Source organism: Talpa europaea (assembly GCF_964194135.1).
Source record: "Talpa europaea genome assembly, chromosome: 4".
Lineage (NCBI taxonomy): Eukaryota > Metazoa > Chordata > Mammalia > Eulipotyphla > Talpidae > Talpa > Talpa europaea.
The window spans coordinates 18,185,284-18,208,549 of record NC_140070.1 but is presented as its reverse complement, the minus strand read 5'-3'; the positions used below and the strand labels follow the sequence as shown (position 1 = coordinate 18,208,549).

The following is a 23,266-nucleotide window of genomic DNA, read 5'->3' as shown; positions in this document are numbered from 1 at the left end:
GATTTGGGGGAACTGTATTAGCAGAGGAAGGACTGAGAAGTCAGAGAGGCAGGAGGAGTTCCCTATAGCTGCACAGATTTGTAAGAAGTCTGGCAACATCAAAAAATGCTAGAGTTTGAAGGGGCTGGCGATAGGGAGTCGGTGGATTTGGTCACTGGTACTTACCTGCAGAGAGTAATTTCATAGAGTGAATGAACCATAACGTAAACTCCAAGGCATTCAGGAATAAATGGGAGGCAATGGAACTAAGTTAGCCAAGTACAGCCAGAAATTAGAGCTATGGCCATGACGGAAAGCAGTGGGAGAGACGGTTGGGAAGGAAGAGGATTTATGCACAGACTTAACGCTGATGTATGCCCTCCATTGTATACACTGACTTCACTTCCTACCTTTTCATTTCTGCATCTTATCTTTTCCAAGAGCAGCGTCCCAAAATACAACAGCAACAGTAATTGAAAAGGGACATATTTGCCTTTTCCCCATTAACAGGTGCTTTCAACAACTATGTTACTTCAAAGAGCTTCAAAGAGACAAGTGGTGAAATATGCTGCAGAAAAAAAGAGGGGGAACAAGGTGTAACGCTCAGCCTGCTCACCTCCTGATGGGAGAAGAAGTCGCGAGGAAGTCTTTCCAGAAATGAGGATAGTGAAAAAGTGGGTTTTTTCCCCTGCACATCAATAACCTTGAGGTAGTCAGGAGAAGGGCTCAAAAAGGCATAAAGTGCTTCACTCTGACACAGTCTTTCATCTGAAAGTAGACTCTGTGGAAGAAAGAGGATTAATCACTCCTGCAGGAGTATGTCTGTGCTGGGAGCTAGCTCAGGTAATGGCAAACAAGGCAGAACCGACTGTAAAGGGGGATTTACTTTCATCATAATTCTGAACCTACAGTCACTTCCCCTTCCCCCAGATATAATATCAATTCTCAATGATCATAATGGCACACAATCCTCTAGAGGTTAAATTGGGGTGCTTTACTCATTCTTGTGGGAGATACTGCAGATCTCCCTCTGGTTCACACTACTTAGTGCAAAAAAAACATCCTTCGCAACAAAACACAGCCTACACGCCCAGCGCGTTTGAAAGTCAACTTAACTTTCATTATTTGTGTTGGAACAAAGTACATATTTGCACTTTATTCAAGACCAATCAGCCACTCTTTGATGGTCTGCATATCAACTATGATGGCAATCCAGCCAGGTAAGAGCTTTGCCTCACTGTGCTGCCATCTTCCAAGCAGAACTTGTTTATGTGATTATATAACTGCTTTCACTCGCCTTAAACAAGAAGTTTCCTGAAGTTCTTTATGTACTTATCTGACCATGGAGAGAGGAAAGGAAGCTATAAATCAAGTTTATGTTCAAGTAAGTCCTATCACAAGACAGTATACCTTTGCATCTGGCCTTATTCTCTAAAATCAGACTGAAGGAAAACAAAGTATTTAGAGGAAATTAGAACAGCTGCAGCACCTTGGATTTCTTAATAAGCACCAAAGGTACTAATCATAAAAGGAAAAAAATTGATACACTGGACTAAATTAATTCAAGAACTTCTATGATTAAAAGAAATGAATAGGAGCAAAAGGGCAATCCACAGAAAGGGAGACCACATCTGCCCTCCACACGGCCTGACAGAGACATTAACAAGCCAGAAAACACTGCAACAGACAGTTGCAAGTGGCCAGTCATGTGCGGACTGGTGCACAGCTTCGTTGCTGTCAGGAAAATGCAAACTGAAACCACAATGAGACACTACTGTACAGCTACCAGAATGGCTAAGAAGAAAAAGGCAAGGAAAAAAAAAAAGTGAGGTCGCAGGGCAATCAGAACCCTAATATGAGAGTGTGAGGTTGCTACAACCACTGTGAAAACCTGAGAAGTCCCAATCCCTAGGTATTACCCAACATGCATTCAGCAAAAATCAAGTCCTGAAAGTTAACAGAAGCACTCTTTACAACGGTTTCAAACTGGAAACTATCAAATGTTCAACAACAGATGAACAGACTGCAGTGTACTCACTCAAGGGAAAACCTATACAAGAATGAAAACAAACACTGCACCACTAAAGCAGGTCTATAATGACGCTCATGAACATGACGCTGAGTCAAAGAAGTCGGACACAACGGAACTTTGTATGAAGTTCAGAAACAACTGGAAGGCTCTGTGCTGCCCGAGTCCAGGTTGTGGTTGCTGTGGTACGGAGCAGAGATGGGAAGCAGCCAGAGGCTCCAGCAATAATCTGGTCTGGGACTGCGTGCTAGTTGCAGGGTGTGTTCAGTGCGTGAAAATGGAGAAAGCTGTACATGTATGGCATTTGCATTTTCTGCATGAATAGTATGCCTTAATTAATTACAAAAAAAAAAAAAAAAAGACCAAAGATATTTTGAGACTCTGGCATAGCCTGTGAAGTTAGGAAGCAAATGAACAGGAAGCTCTTAGAATGATGACGGTGTAACCCAAAATAAACTTTTTCCTCTCAAACCGAAACTTTTCACTTGCTTACCTGTAAAAACTTATTTAACTGCTTCTTTGACTTTTCCATAAACTTCTGATCTACAGATTTGAAAGGCAGCTTGCTAAGAGAAGGCAACTGGACTTTTTTTAAAGAAGGGAAACACTGTGGAGGGGAAGAATTAAGTGTTAGTGTCTTGCGATTACATTTTAAGCTTAAAAAAAAGATTCAGAATTATAACAAAGCAAGTCTCTTTCTTTACACATTCCCTCTGAGATTTAAACCTTGAAAACCTACCTTTTAATATTTTTTAAATAAAATTTTTAAATAGAAATACCACTGATTTACATCGCTGTTAGTACTGGAAGGCTAGTGGCTCCCCCTTTTGGCGCAGCCCTGCAGCACACCACCCCCAAACACCCCTGGTCCTCCACTGTGGTCCCTGAGCTCACCCAGCCCTGTTCTCCTCCCTGTTCTCCTCCCTCTTCCCTTCTCTCCTCCTCCTACTCTGGATGCCTCCGTTCTCAGGTCAGCTTTCAAGGGTAGGTTTTAAATGTCTTGTCTGACCATTTGTATGGATTCTCTATATTCCACCTATTAGAGGCACCACCTGGTTTATCTTTCTCCTGGCTTGCTTTCACTTAGTATAATTCCTTTTCAGTTCCATCCATGTTGCCACAAATGACAGGAGTTATCTTTTCTGACCTCTGAGTAGTATTCCATTACGTATATTACCACTTCTTGTTCCGCACATCTGTATTTGGGTACTTTGGTTGTATCCATAGCTTGGCTATTGTCAACAGGGCTGCAATAAATATAGGAGTGTAGCTTCCCTTCAGATTAGTGGAAAATCTACCTTTTCTAGTCAGGTTGAAGGAGTCTACAGGAATGGGACATTTGATAGAAAAAGCTAACTTATCCCTAGGTCCATGAATGCCTAGAGGCTTGGAAATCCTGAGGCCGGGCTGATGACATGGATTTGCATGATACACACAGCACAGTATGCTGGGTGCAGACACTTTCTCCTAAGAAAAGGGTTTTCTCAACATCTCCCTAAAAGGTTATCAAAGTTGACAAGACGACCAACCTATAACCAACAAGGTTGTAGCTCAGGCTCTCAATGGCAAACGTAATGATATAAATATATTAATACACTAATAGGTAATAATGACCAATTGACCCCTATGGGTAAGCCCAGCATTCCTCCAGACACTGCACTAGAAGCTCAGCATGCATGAAGCTCTATGTGATGGGAATTATTAACCATCCAGATTTTACATATGAGTCAACTGAGGATCAGGGTTAAAACCCAGCTCAGTCTGACTATAAAGTCCATGTTTTTATCATGCCAGTGCCCACAGGACTCTGTCAGCTGTCCCCCCAGACAATAAGAGGGCAGTGGATTCCAGATGCCCCAGACTCTGACCCATTTCCAAACACTGGCCTTCATTAGGGCACTGAGGCCATTTGAATCTGCTTAGTGACATCAACTGGGACAAACGAGCAAGGGCGCACAGAGCTTGCCTGCTAGCGTTCCATCCCCTCTGTACCACTAGAACACACAAGAGTCACAGCAGCCAAGAGACTTCAGTGAAGTGCTTCAGGTGGTAGGAAAGGAAAACCTACACAGCCTCGTAAGGCACCACAAGAGAAACAGCATTTATCCAAGCGGATATACAAATCAGGCCTCAAATTCAAGGTAAAATTTTAGAGAAATGAAACAAACAGAGAGAGAAGAAAAGAAAGATTAAAATCCCCAGGGACCAGGGACCTGAAAAGGTGCTTCCTGTCACAGCTGTCCACAGGAAGTGTTCTCTCAAAAAAAATGAAAACTCACAGAATAAGAAATACACAGTGCGAGAAGAAAACCCAGTAATGTGGCCACAAGATGAGGGAAGGAAGACAACACTGATGACAGACACGCAATTTCGTAAGATTTGTTTCCCTCTGATGCTTCAGGGTCATTGCTTTTGGTTTTCAAGTGTATTTTATTCGCCACATACATTTTTCCTTTCTTCTGCTTTGGCTTCTCAATGGTTTGTCACAGGGAAAATGACACCCTTTTCTGTAGTGTCAACTTTACTCAACAACTTTTGAAAAACTATATTCTTGTATTAAGATAACTGGTTTGCTTTCCACACTGCAAGGGTGACCACAGCTCATTTGAGAAACACTGTAGTATAATAACTGGCTTTGACCACTATCCTTTTAAGAGCAGTTTAACCTATATGAAGTTAGGTATTAAAAGGGTTTTTTAAAGTCACCCTAAGAGAAAATATTAAAGGAAACAGACATATTTCATTGCAAAAGAGGGGTCCAAGAGGTAAACAGGGTTATGTCACCATCAGTTCAGTCTGAGCAAGAAAAAATAAATAAGAGTAGAAGTGACTGGACTTTTTCTGGAACATAGAGCAACTACCTCCAGTAGGAGGAGAGTTAGAGAAAATGCAATTCCTAAGAACAATAGAAGAATAAGGAACTGAAAGTAAGACAAGCTGCATTCTACTCTTGGCTTGGCCACTATGTTTACATCCTCTGACAATCCAACTAAACTCTCTGGGATCAGTTCCTCTCATGTATCAAGTGAAAGAATCGATCTATATTAGTGGCTTTTAAACATTTTAAATTAAAACCTATAGTAGTAGGAAATATATGCTACACTGCAATTCATAATACACACACTTACCCACATGTATACTATATACACACAGTAAAACTGAAAAGAAAGTTCTATGGAACAATGCTCATTAATACTGTTAATAATAATAATAATAGTACAATGTTTACTATGTGAACACTGATTCCCGTATTTCTCACAACAACTTCATGAGGCAGATGAGGTAGGTGCTGCCAGTGTTTGTATTTCAGTGATGAAGAAGAGGCACAGAGACTGATGACAACTCCCAGCTTGCATGGCTAGGAGGGAGAAAAGCCAGGACCCAAACATGAGCAGGCTGGCTCAGGGCCTATGCTTTCAACTGGAACATTTACTGACTCCCTTACTTTAAATGGGGAAACCCATTATAGCCTATTCTCTTCCTATTGCTGCAACTCATAACTGATATCATTAATTATTTCCACTAATGGGTCACAACTGGCAGCTTAAAAACTACTGGACCCAGCTGACCCCTTGGTCTCTTCCAGCTCCAGGGCTCTACAGCAATTCACTATTTAGTAATAGAGATCAGACAGCTATCTGCCTTGAAGGATCTAGATAAAGCTAGCCAGCTGGAACTATATGTAAATTTCCAAATGTCAGGCTGAAAATGCCACTTTGCCCATTTCAAGAGGAGTATCAATTTTATGTATAAAAATAGGAATGAACTCGTAAATCTCTTTTTGATCAGTAATTCCAAACCTTTGTGTTCACAAGTATTCATACCTCACTAAGTTTCCGGTGCAAATTCTGAAACTCACTGAGCCTTCTGGGGACTGTCCAGTTCTTAGTTTCAACTCCTCCAACTTCTTGCAGGCTTACCAAGACAAAGTAACAGGGCATTTGCTCACCATTCTCTTCCGTAACCTTGGGGGTAAAAAAACAACACAACAAAAAACACAGTGAGTAAAAAAAAAAAAAAAAAAACAAACCACAGTGAGTGGATATGGAGGGCACGATTTCTCTCCACCCGTGTGTAAGCCCTGCATGACTCCTGGGACCGTGACTGGGGTAGATTCTGCTCAGGTGACAAGGCCAGGTTGTATGGCCTGAAAACAGGGAGACCATGTGGGTGGGCTCAACCTAATCATATGAGCCCTTTGCAAGCTGAGAGAGTTCTCTGGCTAGTAGTGGAAGAGGAGTCAGAAAGACTGGGAGGACACTAAGGACCTGCCATGCTACTGGTCGCCTGAAGATGGAGGGGCCACAGGTAAGGGTCTGCAAGAACATCTACTGCAGTGAGAGAGCAGAGGCCTCAATGCTACCACCACTAGAATCCAATTTCGCCAGTGACTGAAATGAGCTTGGAAGTGGGTTTTTCCCCAGTCTCCAGACAAGAGCTCAGTCTGGTCAACATCTTGATTTCACCTTGTGATACAATGAGCAGAGGACCTGGTCATGTAGTGCTGGACTTCTCACCTACCTGTGAGCTAACCAGTGGGTATGCTTTAAGTCATGAAATTTGTTCCCATTTGTTATATAGCAAAAGAAAACTATTGCTGCAAACTTTACATGCTGACTGTCACTGAAAAACACATTAAAAGCAAGAAACAGGTGTGAGGTATACCGAAACCTCTCTAAGGACGAGGGGTTCCCAAGTTTAACTTTAGGATTCAACAAACCATGACTCTATTTTCATGAAATTTACATTGGAAGACATAATTCAGAACAGGCCATTATTATTATTAACACAAATAGTTGAAGGAGATAGACTGAATTTAAGCATGAATTAGCATCACAAATTGACAGTCAGCAAGAAAGGCAAAGGAAAGAGATGCAAGATTTGCTGAGCTCTGCTGACCCTATGATCTCACTGGAGGATGGAGAAGTGGAGGCACCATGGGGTCATTGACTGTCCTAGGGACAACACAGTAGTAAGTGGCCAGGCAGAATGAAAACTCAGGAGAGCCTGGCACAATGCACACGTTTCCACACCTTCCCTAGGGGGACTGCTTGTCAACTCTGGCAGTCAGGTGACCCCTCTGTTAATCTTTTTGGTAATTAAGGTGCCACAGCAAGCTTCTGAGTCACAACTAATTATCAAGGCAAATGCCTCCTTTCCTTCTTCCCTTAATTTGCTTTTGGAAGATGAATTTAATATTATAGGCAAAACAAAGAAGGTGATGGATGCTGTATTCCTTCCCTCCCACAGGCTTTCACTACTACCCTTTTGACATTATAAACCCCTGAACCTACTCCCTCCCCTTCCTAGACTCCCACTCTAAGATAATTCCATTTACAATTAAGCAGGGTTTCTACATGGTATTCCAAGACTGAGCACAACCTTCCCTGATCCACTTCCTTCTACCTGCTCTCAAACTAAATGTATTGCCCTGCAATTCACCTTGATGGGGACTCTAACAAGTGCCAAAGATGTGCTAAGGGTACCCGGTGACGCTTTCACAAAATGTGCTTTCAGATCCACTCTTGGAGAACAAACTTTGTTTTGCTACATAATCCAGAGGTGGATTTAAGATTGTGAGTTTTAAGTCCTTCCCCAGGAAGAGTGCCCCTATGCTCGGTTGACAGGAAAGGTAGAGATGAGCAAGGATAAGTTGGCAGGAAGGCCTATGCAAATCCAAGGAGCTGAGTACTTGACAAGCCATTTGAAACAATAATGAGGCAAAAGTTAGCATTATCTGACTCAGGATCTTGTTATTTGTGCATTACAATAGTGGGCATGACAGATAACAGGGTAGGTGGGAAGGTAGGAGTTGTCAACACTAACACTGAAAATGCCTATGGGTATTTTTCCCTTAAATGCAATTAGCTTATAGACAAAAGAAAAGGGGTACAATATATTCTGAAAACTATTATTCCATATCCCTCAGAGAATAGCAAGATATTTTCTAATTCAAAGGAAAATACATTCATTATTAAAGATCTTAGAGCTACTGAGATTTGAGCAATTGAAATCAGCAAAATGGAACAATTAGAAGCCAGACAGTGCGTTCCATCATTTTCAACCCTCAATGGAAAAATAAATTGGTAATTCAAGGACATTAATTATTCCTATCCAAAGTTGCTTTCAATTCCAGTGAAAAAGGACAACTTGCTCTCTGAAGTCGGGTGAAAGCGTATCTACACTGATCAGCATAGCGCAGCTTCCAGTCATGGATGAACCACAGTGAAGGGGAAGGAAAGTAGGACAGACACAGTCTAAAGAATAAATGCAGGTTTTCTATTCTGCACTTTAAAGCTCCAGGACAAAATCTTATCTGACAAAGTAAAGTCAATTGAGAGGAAAAGCAGTCAAACCTACCTCACCGCTGGTGATGGAGGCTTTCCACATGCCAAGGTTGTCACACCACCAATCTGTTCTTGCCATGTGCAACTGAAGGTCCGTCCGTTCTTTCTCAATGAGAATTATTTCATCTTTCAGCTTGGAAACAATCTGCCATAGGGAAAACAAGCTGGGTTTATGTAACCATTTAAAACTCCATGCAGTTCAGAAAAATAGCAGGATACAAAATCAATACACTAAATTCTACTGAACCTATACGCTAACAATGGACAATCCAAAAATAAAGAAAACAACTTCATTTACAAAAGCATAAACAGTAATAAAATACTTATTGATTAATATAAGGAAAGAGGTGAAAGATTCCCAAATGAAAAACTATCAACACTGATGAAAGAAATTAAAGAAACAAGTGGAGAGACATCCCACGTTCATTGATTGGAAGACTAAATATTGCTAAGATAATTAGTGCTACATAAAGCAATCTACAGATTCAGTGTAATCCCTATCAATATCCCAATGATTTTTTTGTATTTAAAAAAGTCATCATAAAATTTATATGGAATCTCAAGTTAGACTGGATAACCAAGTCATTATGAAAAGAGAACAATGTTAGGGCCTCCCCGGTGGCGCAGCAGTTGAGCGCTGGGTGGCGAAGCTGCCCGCGGCTTCTGCGACGCCGGTTCGATCCCCGGCTGCTCCCCGGCCACGAGAGGAGGGTCCCACATGGCGCGCAGACCTCTCCTGCCGCCCGCTGCTACCCTCAGCAGTGTACTTTGGTCCTTCTACCTGCTCTGCTCCCCGCTCTGGCTCTGGTGAATTCTCTCACCCTCCCGCGCTTCTGACTGTACCCAGTGCATATATAAAATGAAAACAAACAAACAAACAAACAAATAAATAAATAAATAAAACAAGCCTCTATAAAAAAAAAAAAAAAAGAAAAGAGAACAATGTTAAAGGACTCACACTTCATGATTTCAAACTTAGTGCAAAAGCATATAAAACAAAACAGTATGGTACTGGCATGAAGACACACAGACCAATGTAATAAAACACAGAACCAAGAAATAAACCCTTGCAAATATGGTCAAAAGATTTACAAAAGTGGTGTCAACACCATCAGTGGGTAAAGGACAGACTTTTCAACAAACAATGCTGAGAAAACTGGATTTTTCATATAAAAAACAATGCAGATGAACCCTTACCTAACACTATAAATACAAAACTCAAAATGGATGAAAAACCAACAGAAACTAAGAAAATAAAATTCTTAAAAGGAAGCCTGGTGGGAGCTTCATGACCTGGAACTGGTCAAGAGCTTAGCTATGACACCAAAGACACAGGCAACAAAAGAAAATATAGACAAATTACACTTCAAGTAAGTCAAAATTATATATAAAGAATACAGTCAATGTAACAAAAAGGCAACTCACAGAATGGGAAGCAACATTATCAAAGCACATGTTTGATAGGGAATATACAGAGAACTCTTAAAACTCACCAACAAAAACAAGCAAGCAATCTGATTCAAAAGTAGGCAAAGGACCTGAACATACATTTCTCCAAAGCTATGTACATAAATATTCAAAAAGTTCATGAAAAGATGCTCAACATTAGCCTGAGGCTAGGGACCTGCCACACGCTGCATGGGAACCGGTATACCTCCGACCAGGGTGAGTGTATGGAGAGCAGCTTAGTCGGATGCTTGAAAAGATGGTTGTTTGGGACATTTAAGTTCGAGTGGCAGGACCGTGACCTCCGGTAACAAAATCACCACTCATAAGGAAAACGCAAGTTAAAACCACAATGAGATACCATTTCTTACTACTAAGATAATTACCAAAATCAAAAACAAATAGAAAAATAACAAGTGTTGGTGAGGATGTGGAGAAACTGAAGCCCTTATGCACTGCAGTTGAGAAGGTAAAGTGGCGCCACCAATGTGGACAAATAGTATGAAGATGCCTCAAAAAAGCTGAAAACAATTACTACTTGATGCAGCAATTACACTTCTGAGCATATACCCAAAAGAAGTGAAAGCAGGATCTTGAAGATATTTGTACTACCATGTTCATGGAAAAGCATTATTCACAGTAGCCCAAATGAAGAAACAAACCAAGTCTCCACGGAGGGATGGAGGGATGGAATGGATGGATGGGTGGATGGACAAATGTACATACATGCAACCGAGTATTATTCAGCTATAAAAAAATGAAATTGTGACACATACTACCATTTGGATGAACCCTGAACACATTATGCTAAGTGAAACAATGGATAGTGCACGATTCCACTCAAGAGGTATTTAGAGCAGATAAACTGGTAAGAGACAAAGCAGAAAAGTGGCTGCCAAGGGGCAGAGAGTAGGGTAGGGAATTGTTTAATGGGTACACAGCTTTCAGTTTTGCAAGATGAACTGAATTCTGGGAACAGAATGATGGTTAACAATATGAATGTACATAATGATACCGAACTGTGCAACTTCAAGTGATAAATTTAATGTGATGTATATTTTGCCACAATTAAAAAAAAAAGAATATTTTTATATGCCATACTCACCATCTCCTCCTTCTATGACAAAACCTACAGCATGATGTAATTCTGTAATTTGAGGTCAGTAGCTCTGCACCCAACCTCATCTGAGCACAAAGTCTACAAGGACTCCTTCACCCTCAGCCTGCAGGGAGCACTCCCAGCCTCTGCTGCTGTCCTGCCTTTCATCATCAGCGAGGGCTGTGACTATCTGTTCCATGTTCCTGTGAGTATGTTTTGGTGTCACAGTCAGAACGCTTGCTCCTTAAGGGTAAGAGTTAGGCTATTTCTTCGATTCTTCACAGTGACCAGAACTACATCATGTATTTATTCATCGCTTATGTTTCTGAACACACATTCAGAAAACATGAAAGGAGATGAATCTGGCAGACCAACGAGCCTCAGCCCTACCTGTCTGAGAAAGTCTCCTTGTTGGATTCCAAAGGAGGCACAAATACAAAGCAGAAAATCACACGAGTACTTGGGGTTGAGAAATGTTAGTTAGTGAGATGCTTGTTTACACTTCCAAACTTTCAAATTCTACTGGTTTTTCACAAAACTATTTTACAAGTCAGTGAGATTCTCTAAATTGCACTTGTACTATTGGGGGGAAAAAAAAAAAAGATATTTGTCCTTGAGTAGTCAACACATGTCCAGAAATGACTCTGGGACAAGAGAAAGCTTTGCCCTTACCCCCAAAGGAAGTGTAGGCAAGCCAGATAAGGAAGAGTTACTGGGAAGGAACCCCCGATCACAAAAGATTAAAAACAAAGGCTTTTCTAATTCTACATTAGAAGCAAAGAAATAACAAAGGAACTCACAGTTAAAATTTTCAAGTGTGCACTTCAACATAAACAGAAACTATACGATACCAAATTAGAAAAATGGAAACTTTCAAAGACAACCTTGAAATTAAAAGAGTTACCTTCTTGTCAGGTTTTGGTGCATTTTGAATAGAATTTAGAGCTTGCCTTTTATATTCAAGTTTCTCATTTAGCTCCCGTAGCTTGTTTACAGCAAAACTGGCTTGTTGACTGGTGCCTTCATCTACAGCTTCCTCACCAGCCTCACCTCCTGGACCCTGGGGGAGAAGTCACAGGAATCGCTAGTTCTTACAGCAATACACAATTCAGTAAGTATTATCTACCATACAGTTCTATTCCATTATAATACATTGAATAGTCAACACATGTCCTTGTACTTTGGACAAAGTACTAGGTTCCACTAAGAAAACAATGTATAGTAGAAAGTCCAGAAGCAAAAGGATTTTCCTCACTAATGTGAAAAATTAAAGTATTCAAATATTTGGAAATTGCAGTGAAAAAATAAATACTGAATAGCCTAAACAGAGGGGGTGGTGGTAGAATTCTATACCATTACTTCCCAAATGCATGTATATCCAAAGGAAAGCAGTTATCTTCCCAACAGAATCCAAATGTTCTGTGCCTAATCTTTGACAGAAGCATTGAGATTTGGCTTCTAGTCAGTCTCCTAAGGATATAATAAAAAAGCTCATGCAAATTTTAAAACAAAATTTCCAAATTCCCACTAGTGAAAATATTTTTAGTATATACTTTGTTCATTCCTTTTTTAGCACTTGCAAGTGACTTAAGAGTCATAAAGAACTAAAAAAACTTGAGAAAATGTGGATAGAGGAACAAACAGCATATTAATTGGGCTCAGGGCAGTACCAGCAGGCAGGGCACTGAAAAGAACTGCTAAGAACGATCTTCTCTTGTTTACTTTTAACTTTCTTCCAGATACTTTTTTCTTCTCACTTTTATTGATTATAACAAACAGCAGACTAATGTTTCTCCCAAGAAAAATAAACTATCATAGGAAAACAAGATGTCTTTAGTTGTGCCTATCCTTTCTAATCCCTACCCATAAAACATAATTCTTTAATATGTCCAGGTGGGTATTGTGCCTTTTTTTTTTTTTAAAGATTTATTTATTTATTTATACAAGAACCGGGATACAGTACGGATGTGCGTGAGGGTGAGAGAATTCACCGGAGACAGAGTGGGGAACAGAACAGGCAAACTGGCAAAATACACTGCTGAGGAGAGCAGCGGGTACGGCAGGAGAGGTCTGCGCACCATGTGGGACCCTTGCCGGTGGCTGGGGATTGAACCAGTGCTGCAGAGGCTGCGGGCAGCTTCGCAGCCCAGCACTCAACTGCCTGCGCCAGCAGGGGAGGCCCTATTTTGTCTTTTTGAGATCATATACAATATTGTGTATTTTGAGGGTATTCTAGCCTTCAATATTGTGATTTTTATCACATACTACATACAGTATTCTAGGAATTGACCGCTTTTTGGGCTTACTGCAGATGGCTCTGTTTTTTTGCTATCCCAGACATATCAACATGAACTCCGTTCTGCATAACTTTTTGTTCTACCTTTTAGTTACTTTTTATAGGATGCATTTCTAGAAGTGAGATTGTTGGAACAAAAAGAAAAGAGCTTTCAAAAAGTCAGTTAATACACAACAATCTTTTCTGAATCCTCAGTGAAACTACACTTTTCCATGTTTGTTTACTTTTTGTACTGTTTGTATTGTTTGTTGTACTGTTTGTTTACCTTTCATATCAATTGTCAGTCCAGGTGCTTATCCAATTTATCTGTTGGGTATTGATGTTTTTATAACTTGAAGTACCCCCTTTTACAAAATTCATATAATAACCATTTCAGTTTTTTGAAGCAGAGAAACAACACAGAACAAACTGTGACTCATCTCAAAAATAAAATGCAATGATAATAAAGCTGTGGGTCAACGAATTCAGTGATTTTATACACTGAAAACAAAGTATTAAGTGACAAAACTTAAAAAAACAAGTCTGAATGACGATCATACGATTTAACAACAGTCCTGAGACAGACAGCTAATGCCACCACGAGCTAGCACTTTATTCCTCAGGGCCTGAGATACAGTGAAATGGGCAGCAAGAAAGAATCCAAGATAAATTATGATCTTTTTATGTAAGATTACGATAAACCAGATTTTGCTGGCCCTCCCTGGTGGCGCAGCAGTCACCAGGCAAGGGTCCCACATGGTGTCCAGACCTCTCCTCTGCGCCCCCTGCTCCCCTCAGCAGTGTACTTTGGTCCTTCTGCCTGTTCTGCTCCCCGCTCTGACTCTGGTGAATTCTCTCACCCTCCTGTGCTTCTGACTGTACCCAGTGCTTGTATAAATAAATAAATAAATCTTTTTTAAAAAATAAATAAATAAAAAATAAACCAGATGTTGCTATTCTGTGTATCCTCAAAAACCATAAAACTCACTTCAATCATTAACAGTAAATGAGAAATGGCAGCTGAGGCGACCCAAATTGATCGCTAAGAAAACCAGACTCAAGGAATGGCAAAGACAGGCTTCTTTAGGACCTCCTCATTTCATCTGGTTCTTTTAGACTCCAAAATATTTTCTGTAGTTCTTTATACATTCTCTTCCTTTCCTCACCCTTTCCCATCCTATGTCTTCTCTCTAGGTGGATGACAGTCCAGATTCTCTTACCTAGCCTGAGGCCTGAATGTCCCACCCCACAGATTTTCTGCCCTCACTTTTTAGGAGTTGAACTTATGGCATTTCAGGCAGGCAGAGAACGGGGAGGTCTCTAGCTCAACACTAGGAAGTAGCTAGTTGGTCAGAAGGTCAAAGAAGGGAAGAAAAAAATCCGTAAGACCAGAGCAAAAACGATAATTAAGTTCTGCTCAAATACGGTATATTAAGAGATGAGGCACACACCCTTTCCCTGGGCTTCTGCACTGTGCACCCACCAAACCATACTCAAAGTTCATCTACTGAAAAGAGAGCAGAAAGTTAAATGCAACTCACCATTTCATCCTTGTTAGACATCAACTGCGAGGAGTGTTTTTCTTCTTCTTTTACCATCAATTTCTCATACAGGTCACTGACAATAAATGAGGGGTAATACCTATCCTTTAGGGTCTCATAAACATCTCCCTGGATTTTGCAGAATACCTCAATGCCTTTATTTCCTACAAGACATTGCTGGATTTCTTTGTAAAGTGATTTTTCCACTGATATTTCTTTGCTCTCCACAAAGAAATTCTGATAAATTTCACCAACTAATTGTGGGATTTCATTCTGAAAAAGACAAGAAGATGAAGAAAATGTAAGAGATATCACCCCTGAGAAACATTATTTTCTTCTGAATCCTTTGCATTTTAGCTGGAAGGAAGATGACAGAATGTCCACTGGTACTGGCGTCTTTGGCTTTTATGTGCACATTCAGTTCTAGGTAAGGAATGTCAAACCCCGGAAAAATTAGTTCTTTAAAATGAGCAACTTCATGTTGAAGAATTAACAAATATAATTTCTTTAAGATGCCAAAAAAGAATGACAACAATTCTCTTTTTTCAGTGGATTTCTTTTCATAAATCTCAATACCATAGGAGCACAATTTATTAACTACATTCAATTTGACTTTTTATCCAATATAATTGGAAATGCCATTTCTCACTCCAGCAAGAAGCCAATATAATAAGTGTGTAATTTAAGAAGATATACAGTCTTCAGAACAGTGACTGTATTACATGTAATCAAGCTTATATGGGACAGCTTAGTCTCAAACAGTACACTAAGGTCACGCCAACCTACTTCAGAAATGCAAACATCTCTTCTGATTATATAATCTTTACATTTCCTTTAGAGACATCTCATTAATGCTAGGAATGTCATGAAAGTCTTCAAGAGTAGTTAAAAACAAAACAAAACAAAACAAACAACTAAATGAACATTAGGAATTTAACAAACATGCCCAAACTTTTTACATTCAAGTCAGTGTTGCCAGGCCAAAGACAGGTAGCTGTTTGAAGCAGCAAAACACTCTTACTCCACTGAAATTTTTTCAGAGTAGTTTAGGAAAAGTCTTTATGCTGTTTTTTTTACAACATTCTAGAGCAGCAAAAGGACATGTGGAGTCAATGAAGAAAATAAAATGTGTAATAAAGTTGGCAAATATAAAATCAAGTAAAGTGCGGTTATTTGTGGCTTATAAATTAAAAATGAAAAGTGTTCCTGTTAAGATTTAAAAATACTATGAGATTGTATTAATTCCTTAACCAGCCTACTTTATGATTTATGACATATTGTTAAACTGGTATTTAGTACTAGCAACACTCATATGAAGTACAAGTGAGTAATTCAATGTACACAATGCACATTGTGCTTACTTTAATAAGACTCTCAAAATATTATACAGGGCCTCCCTGGTGGCACAGGGGGTTAAGCACAGCACTGTGAAGCTATTCCACAGCCTCTGTAGCACGAATTCAATCCCTGGCCAGGGAGGTGACCCACATGGTGCAGCAGACCTCTCTTGTCTCACCCGCCACTCCCATCAGCAGTGTATTTCAGTAGATCTATCTGCTCTGTTCCCGACACTGTCTCTGGTGAATCATCTCACCCCCCTTACCTCTGGCCTGTAACCCAGTTCTTGTATGCATAAATAAATAATTTTTTTTAAATGTTATACATGTTCTAGCTGTTTCTAGATATATACATACATTTCTCATTCCTTAATTTAATTCTTAAATATATATTCAGATCTGGCCAAGTGTAAAGTATAGTACTGATTGTTGGGCTCTTTATGGTAAGATGCATCTATAATCAGAATTGTTTCTTGTGTTCCTAAATTATATTTTAAGTGAAATAAAAGAACAGTACTTCAAAAAATGTATGACGTTAAAAATGGCAAGATTATGAGACTGAGGTGTAGGTGACAAGACCAATTTATTATAATAGCAACTTGGGTAAGTATATGCATTTTTAAAAAGCATTAAAAAATAACTACCTGAAACTAAATTCAATCTGTTGGTATATTTATAAATCTTTTCTCCCCCATGAATACATATTCAAAAGCATCTTTTATAAAAATAAAACCTAATTTTTTTACCATTATGAACTAGAACATAATGCCAGTAATATACTTGATTCTTTTAATGTATACATATATTATAGCTTCATTGCTTAACAAGAAAGTTTTCCTTAGTCAGTGATGAACATTCCTTTGAACCTACATCCTACCTTGTTACCACTCTTTAAATGTTCCACAGACTCCCAAAAACTAATCAGAGTTCTCTTGTCAATCCTTTCCATGTACATTCGGAAGTGCTCTCGGTAGGAAGTATTGGTCAAGATATCTTCAAACTGAAGAATCTATTAAGGGGATTAAAGAAAAGGTTTTTAAAACAACAAAGTTTAAATATCAGTTTCTTTAACTTCCAAGGTTTAATTTCTCTAATTTAGGGAAAAAATGTCTCACATTTTAGGATCATAACCAATATAGTGTTTCTCTCACTTTCTTAAATTTTAAATGGAATAAAGTTTACTGAATATTCAAAATGCACATATTCAGTAAGTACTAACTTTTTATTAATCTTTCAGCAAGATTTGGCATTTTTGTTTTCTGTCCTATTTTTTTATATAGTTGAAGAAATCTACAAATAATTTTACATCTGGTCCTTTTGTTTTTAATATCACATTTCTTAAAAAATATCTTTTGTGAGCATTATTTCAATGGGCCCATAATATTCCATTGTATGAATGTAACAATATCAACTACTCCTTTGTTTACATTTTGCATGTTTACAGAAAAAGAAACACTTGTATCTGAAAATAAAACAGAAATCATTTTGAGCACAGCCAGCTATAACATGAGAAAGCAGATGATCTTCAAAATAATTAAAAATAATTCAATTAAGAAAAATACCTCAAATTAATTTAGAAGGAATTAAAAGCCCTATATTCTTACTTCTTAATGAGAAATTAAATGGCATCAAAATAAAACTCAAACGCAGTTGAAAGAAAACTTAGATTTTTTAAGATTCTTACAATATTTGAAAACTGAAAAATATTCAGAAATGTTAACAATAGGATTTTTCTAAAATCAAATACATATCAAAGCACATTCAACACTTCTGCCACTTAATCTGTTTTGTGGGCCAAAAAAGGTCAGGCATTTTTCTAACAACTTCTGTAACTCATTAAAAGAGATGACCACCCTGATGCAGGCCATTTATCAGCTTCCATAAAATTTCATACCATTAGTATTTAGTTTACTAACTGATAGCATACATCTTCACTTTATGTAAACCCTACCATTTTGAAATACAAATTGTAAATGTGCATATTCCAAAGAGGCTTGAAGAAACCCATATCAACTTTGGCTAGGGATGACATCACTCAAAGAGTGACTGATTTTTAACATGAGGTAAACAAAGAATACTCAACAAATTCTAAAGAAATCTTTCCAGGGTAAATTCACTTGCATTGAAATGAATTCCAAGTTAGATACAAATTTAAATTCCCATATGTGCAAAATCAAGCCCAAAATATCTAAACTATTATTTTTTATTCTTAATTTATTATGTTTTATAAACACCCTATATGTTTAGTTCCAAAGGTGCAACACAATACTGCTAAGGTAAATGACAGAAAATATATCAAGTATAACTAAACAGAAAATATATCAAGTATACACTGCATCTTGACAGGTAAATTAACCAGTTCCCTACTCCATTTGTTTTTGCTTTGTTTTCTTCTAGAAGCCCACACAAGCATTTTACTGTGTATACTGTCACTAATATTTCAGATGTAAAGTGAACAGGACTTCTGAGTCAAATACGGTAATTCGAGATGAACTCAACCTCAACTGGCTAATTTGAGATTAATTTTAGCAATTTGGAAATATGAAGAGAAGGCTGGGAATGTAAAAGTAAATTTTTTCTTCCATCTTTTCATTTTGGGGCATTTGGGGGAAGGGTCGCTTTTTATTTTATAAATGAGATCTATTTTTATTATATAAAATTATATAATTTAATTATATTTTATTATATAATTATCTATCTTATAGATTATCTATATCTATCTTATAGATAATTATATATTTTATAAATGAGACTTAAGAGCGGGGATTCTATCTTATTAATTTTGTATCCAGGTACTGAGCACTGTAACTAAAACTATAGAATCTCAATAATGTCTGTTGAACAAATAAATGAACTGGACCTTGTCTATGATAAATGTGGCTAGAAATATATTTAGGAAGCCAGAGCTGAGGAGGAAGATGAAAACGAGCAATGTTGACCTTGTCAAATCCACTCTCTCGCCAATATTCTCCAAAAGGTAGTTTTCACTTTGGACTACAAAGCCAAAAATCTCAGGAAGGCATACACTGCAAACAGCAACATAAAACAGATTTCCAGGGGCTAGGGGAACCCTTTATAAAACAACAGCTACTCAGGACTACATTTATCCTACTCGTGCCAGATGCTACAAGACTTTGGCTTGTCCTGGAGTTGGTCCCAGGTGGAGACTACACTTTCCTAAAGAGGCTCTAGTGGAGAGTGAGCCAGGAACAAGTGAAAAGGAAAAAGTTCTTTATTGGAACAGGGAAGAAGGGGAAAGTCAGAGGCAGGCATCTAACTCAAACAGGAAAAGGTCAAGAAATGAGAAATGAGAACAGGCGAGGTTAAAGGATGTAACCAGTTTAGGTTTTACTGACGCTGGCTTCTTTTGTGGCTAAGTGCCAACTTATAAAGCAGGAGTTTGGAGTTGGCCTTGAAGTCCTGTTCCCTGGAGGCGCAGCCAACTCCCCATGGGGGTCTATGGCTGTTCCCTCAACCCTGGCATGCTTCAAGTTCTGGAAGACGACAGTGGTCTTTGTGAATATGGAAAGGTGCTGAGGTAGAGCTAGATTTTCCTACGCTCTGTGATTTAAGAACTCAGTATGAACAGACAGCCCAAAGATTTTTTTTGTACAAACACAGTCACTGACATGTTATGGTTTCAATTAGATCTGGTTTTTATCTAGTTCTGTCTCTTTATATCACTGTAATCTCAGGTAATTTACCTAAAAGCAAGGGGGATAGATAACATATTTCACAGAGTACAGATTTCCTAGCACTGTGGTAAAAACTAAATAAAACTTGTAAGATACTTTCTACTTTATAGGTGGCTATTTCCATCCAGTTGGTAATGGCGACTTGATTGTGCCCTTGCAAATATAAATATGCCCCTCTAGGATGGTAAGAGAGCAAAAGAGGGTGGAAAAATACACATATACATGTGCATGCACACATATACACACACCCAAGCCTACCCCTCACACTTATTACCATTCACAGAGGTCAAGAACACCAAATATTACAGCTCTGTGATTCACAAAAGCAAATATACGCATCTACAATCTGGAACATATGCCTTAAGTTTAACAGCAAACAGTGAAAGACTGTAGGTCTGATTATATCAGTGCTCATGACAGATGTGCAATGGTCAGACAAGAAATCACAAAGTTCTACCTTCTGGCTTTGAAGCCCTTCCCCTTCATCCAAGGTCCCATCGTCTTGCTGGTCATAGGCAGGGCCTCCCAGGATTCGGATTCTCTTCTCACACTGCTTCTTTGCTACAGTCAACTGGTTAATGTACCTCTTCATATTTCTGGCCCTCAGGAGATCAGCTTTCATTGCAGCTGTTTCTTTACCTTGAATGAGAGTAATGGACAATACCAGGTCAGAAGACAAGGTACAAAAGAGGGAAGAAGTTAGTGGTACATTTTGAATAACAGATAGTAAACGAATAGAATGGAATGAAATGAGGTTCATGTTAAAGACATATACATACTCTCAAACAGAAATAATGTCAAAAGAATTTCTAAATATATCACTGATAACTCTTAATGTAAAAAAAAACATTAAAAAAAATTTTCTCTCCACAACATAGACCTACCTTAAGGGCAAAATGCCTAGCAAAATAAGTCAGGCAGAGAAAGAGAAATACTGTATGATCTCGCCTAAATGTGGAATCTGAAAAGGCTGAATTCAAGAAGCAGAGAGTAGAAGAGTGGTTCAGGGGCGGAGAAGGAGGTGGTGGTGGGGTCATGGGGAGATGTAAGTTAACTTCCAACTATAAGCTGAGCAAGCCCGAGGGATCTAGTGTATTGCATGGTGATTTTAGTTAACAACACTGTGTTATATACCTGAAAGTTGCTGACAGTAGATCTTAAATCTCACCCCCACTTACACGCACGTGGTGGTTATGTGACAGGAGGGATGTGCTAACTAACCCTAGTATGGTTAACATTCACAATACAGGCATAAATCAAATCATCATGATATACAAATAATGGTATATATAAATTATATCCCCATAAATCCGGGGTGAATTTTTTTTAAACCTCTTCTGCGCACATACACTCACATCAATATGTTTATATTTTTAATATATTTATATGTACATGAATATATGCATAGTTGTTTAAAGGATGCATGGAGCTCACTATGTGTCAGGCACTTGTCAAGCATTTGGGATTTAAGATGATTTATCTCATGGAACTTAAAAGCTAGCGAGGAAGAAATCCAGTTAGTGCGAGCAATTACAATGTGAGATGGGAGATAAAGAAAATGTGCGGGTACCACAGAATTGCTTAATAGGTGATTCTAACCCAGATTTGCCCAAGGAAACCACATTCAAACAAAATGAGTATCATGTGGAGTGTGGAAGACAGAACAGCAAGTGTGAAAGTAAAAACCCTGAGGCAAGACAGAGAAGAGAACTTGGGAGGAACTGAAAGGCCCGACACCCTGGCCAGAGTCAGCTCTCTCACCTCATCACCTGTCTCTGCTAGTCACACTGATCACCTGAGAGTCTCTTTTCTTTCTGAAGAAGTCTTATTGAGATATAATTCATATGCCACACAATTCACCTACTTACAGTATACAATTTGACAGCTTTCAGTATATTTAACAAGTTGTGTGACCATCACAATCATTTGTAGAATACTCTCTTTCATGGCCACACAAATCACAGCCCCATGAACAGTCACAATAGCCTCTCTATAGAGTTGCCTATTCAGGAGAGTTCACACAAATGGAACCATACAGCTTCTTGCCTTCAATGTTTCTGGAACACATGGGATAAGCCCCCCCTACTCAAGACTTTCATCTTTCTTCTCTGGCCCTTGGCGCCCTATCTATCAGCATGGCTCAGTTCCTCACCTCCTTCAGGGTCTTGGTTCAGATTTCAGGGAAGCCCTTCCTATTACTAACTACAGCCCCCACCCTACAACGCTGCTTTTCTCCTGCTCTGCTTTACTTTTTCGACAGCTGTATTACTAACCTGTATATTCAACTGATTTAGTTTTTAAGTATGTCTTCATAAAGGCAGTTAGTTTGTATTTTCACTTTTGCATCTCCAGCACCTACAACAGTGCCTGAAAACATGTTGGGAACTAATTAAATTTGCTGAATGGGTGAATGAACTGTGCAAATGTTAGAGAGGTCAATTACAATATAGCTAATGTTTTGCTGAATGCTTACTATGTCAGATAATTTGCTGTTTCTGGAACTTTGGCTGAGAAGGGGAGAAACAGAGAGAATGTCCTCACCGCTATTCTTCAACTCACTTCAATTTGGTTTCTATCCCTCCCCTCCATCAATCTGCTGCTGCAAGACCACTAGTGAGCTCTGCAGTTTGCAGCAGAGTCTGGAATCAAAGTTAGATTAGAATTCTGGCTCTGCTCTTCTGAGCTAGTAGGCATATTTCTAAATTGCATTTTAAAACATTTACAATGGTTTATGTCCTTAAGTAACATTACATAATTTAGAGTAAAAGTGAAAAACTCACACAAAAGTAACTTTTAAAAATGATTACGCATTGAGCTTTACCATGAGGAAAACAGGTTAGTGTTGTATACACAAGCTGAAGGCAGGGGCTGGGGGTTTTTTCAAGATGATGAGAGGAGTCAGTGGAGAGAGAACAGTGACAGATGGGAAATGGAATCCAGAAGACAGGTGAAGGGATTGGTTTTGGAGAGAGGTCGCGGCCTCCACTGTAATGACATGGATGGATGTAGAAAGAAGCACATCTGGAGGCTGCTGGCCAGAGCTGGAGCAGTTCCTTCACGTGAATTCTGTAGTAAACCATGTGTTTAAAGTGAGGGAGGTAAAAAGGGTGAGTAGTCAGAGGCCTGACCAAAGGTGGGTGGGGGATGTGAAATCCAGTGTGGGAGGCAGAATGGTTAGGAATGTTCACTAGATAAATATTCCTAGGCAGCGCAGATCCTATCTTCTGAGGTCAGTCACAATATGCTTGGTTTAGACTGGAACTAACAGGAGGGTCTGTGCTTTGTTTCTTGGCACCCTCAAATGGAAGTTAAAGTAACATTTTTACACACCCCAGTGGGAGAGCTACCATTCCTTAGATGATCGTTCTCTCTCTCACGTCCCATCTAGTCAATTTGTGCAAATACTTAAAATAGTAACTAGACAGGCTGAGCAGATTAATTTTAAAAACCTTAGACAGTTCACAAAACATTTTATCTTCAGAAGCAGCTTTTCTGAGTTTATCAGAGAGCTCTAGTCA

General features: G+C 39.0%; 1 protein-coding gene across 5 annotated transcripts in view; it reads right to left on the bottom strand.

The window, feature by feature from the left end:
• The window catches only part of SNX25 (sorting nexin 25), a gene marked incomplete at both ends in the record, with an annotated part of 93,734 nt that overhangs the window by 11,093 nt on the left and 59,375 nt on the right, over positions 1-23,266 (bottom strand). For 4 of the 5 annotated variants that reach the window (XM_084231029.1, XM_084231030.1, XM_084231026.1 and 1 more), the window contains 8 exons: positions 596-760; positions 2,502-2,615; positions 5,833-5,973; positions 8,369-8,500; positions 11,805-11,960; positions 14,717-14,989; positions 16,931-17,062; positions 20,206-20,387. In XM_084231029.1, the coding sequence (XP_084087155.1) occupies positions 596-760; positions 2,502-2,615; positions 5,833-5,973; positions 8,369-8,500; positions 11,805-11,960; positions 14,717-14,989; positions 16,931-17,062; positions 20,206-20,387 (1,295 nt within the window). The remainder of the gene's footprint in view (positions 1-595; positions 761-2,501; positions 2,616-5,832; positions 5,974-8,368; positions 8,501-11,804; positions 11,961-14,716; positions 14,990-16,930; positions 17,063-20,205; positions 20,388-23,266) is intronic. The other variant, XM_084231028.1, reaches the window with a different exon arrangement.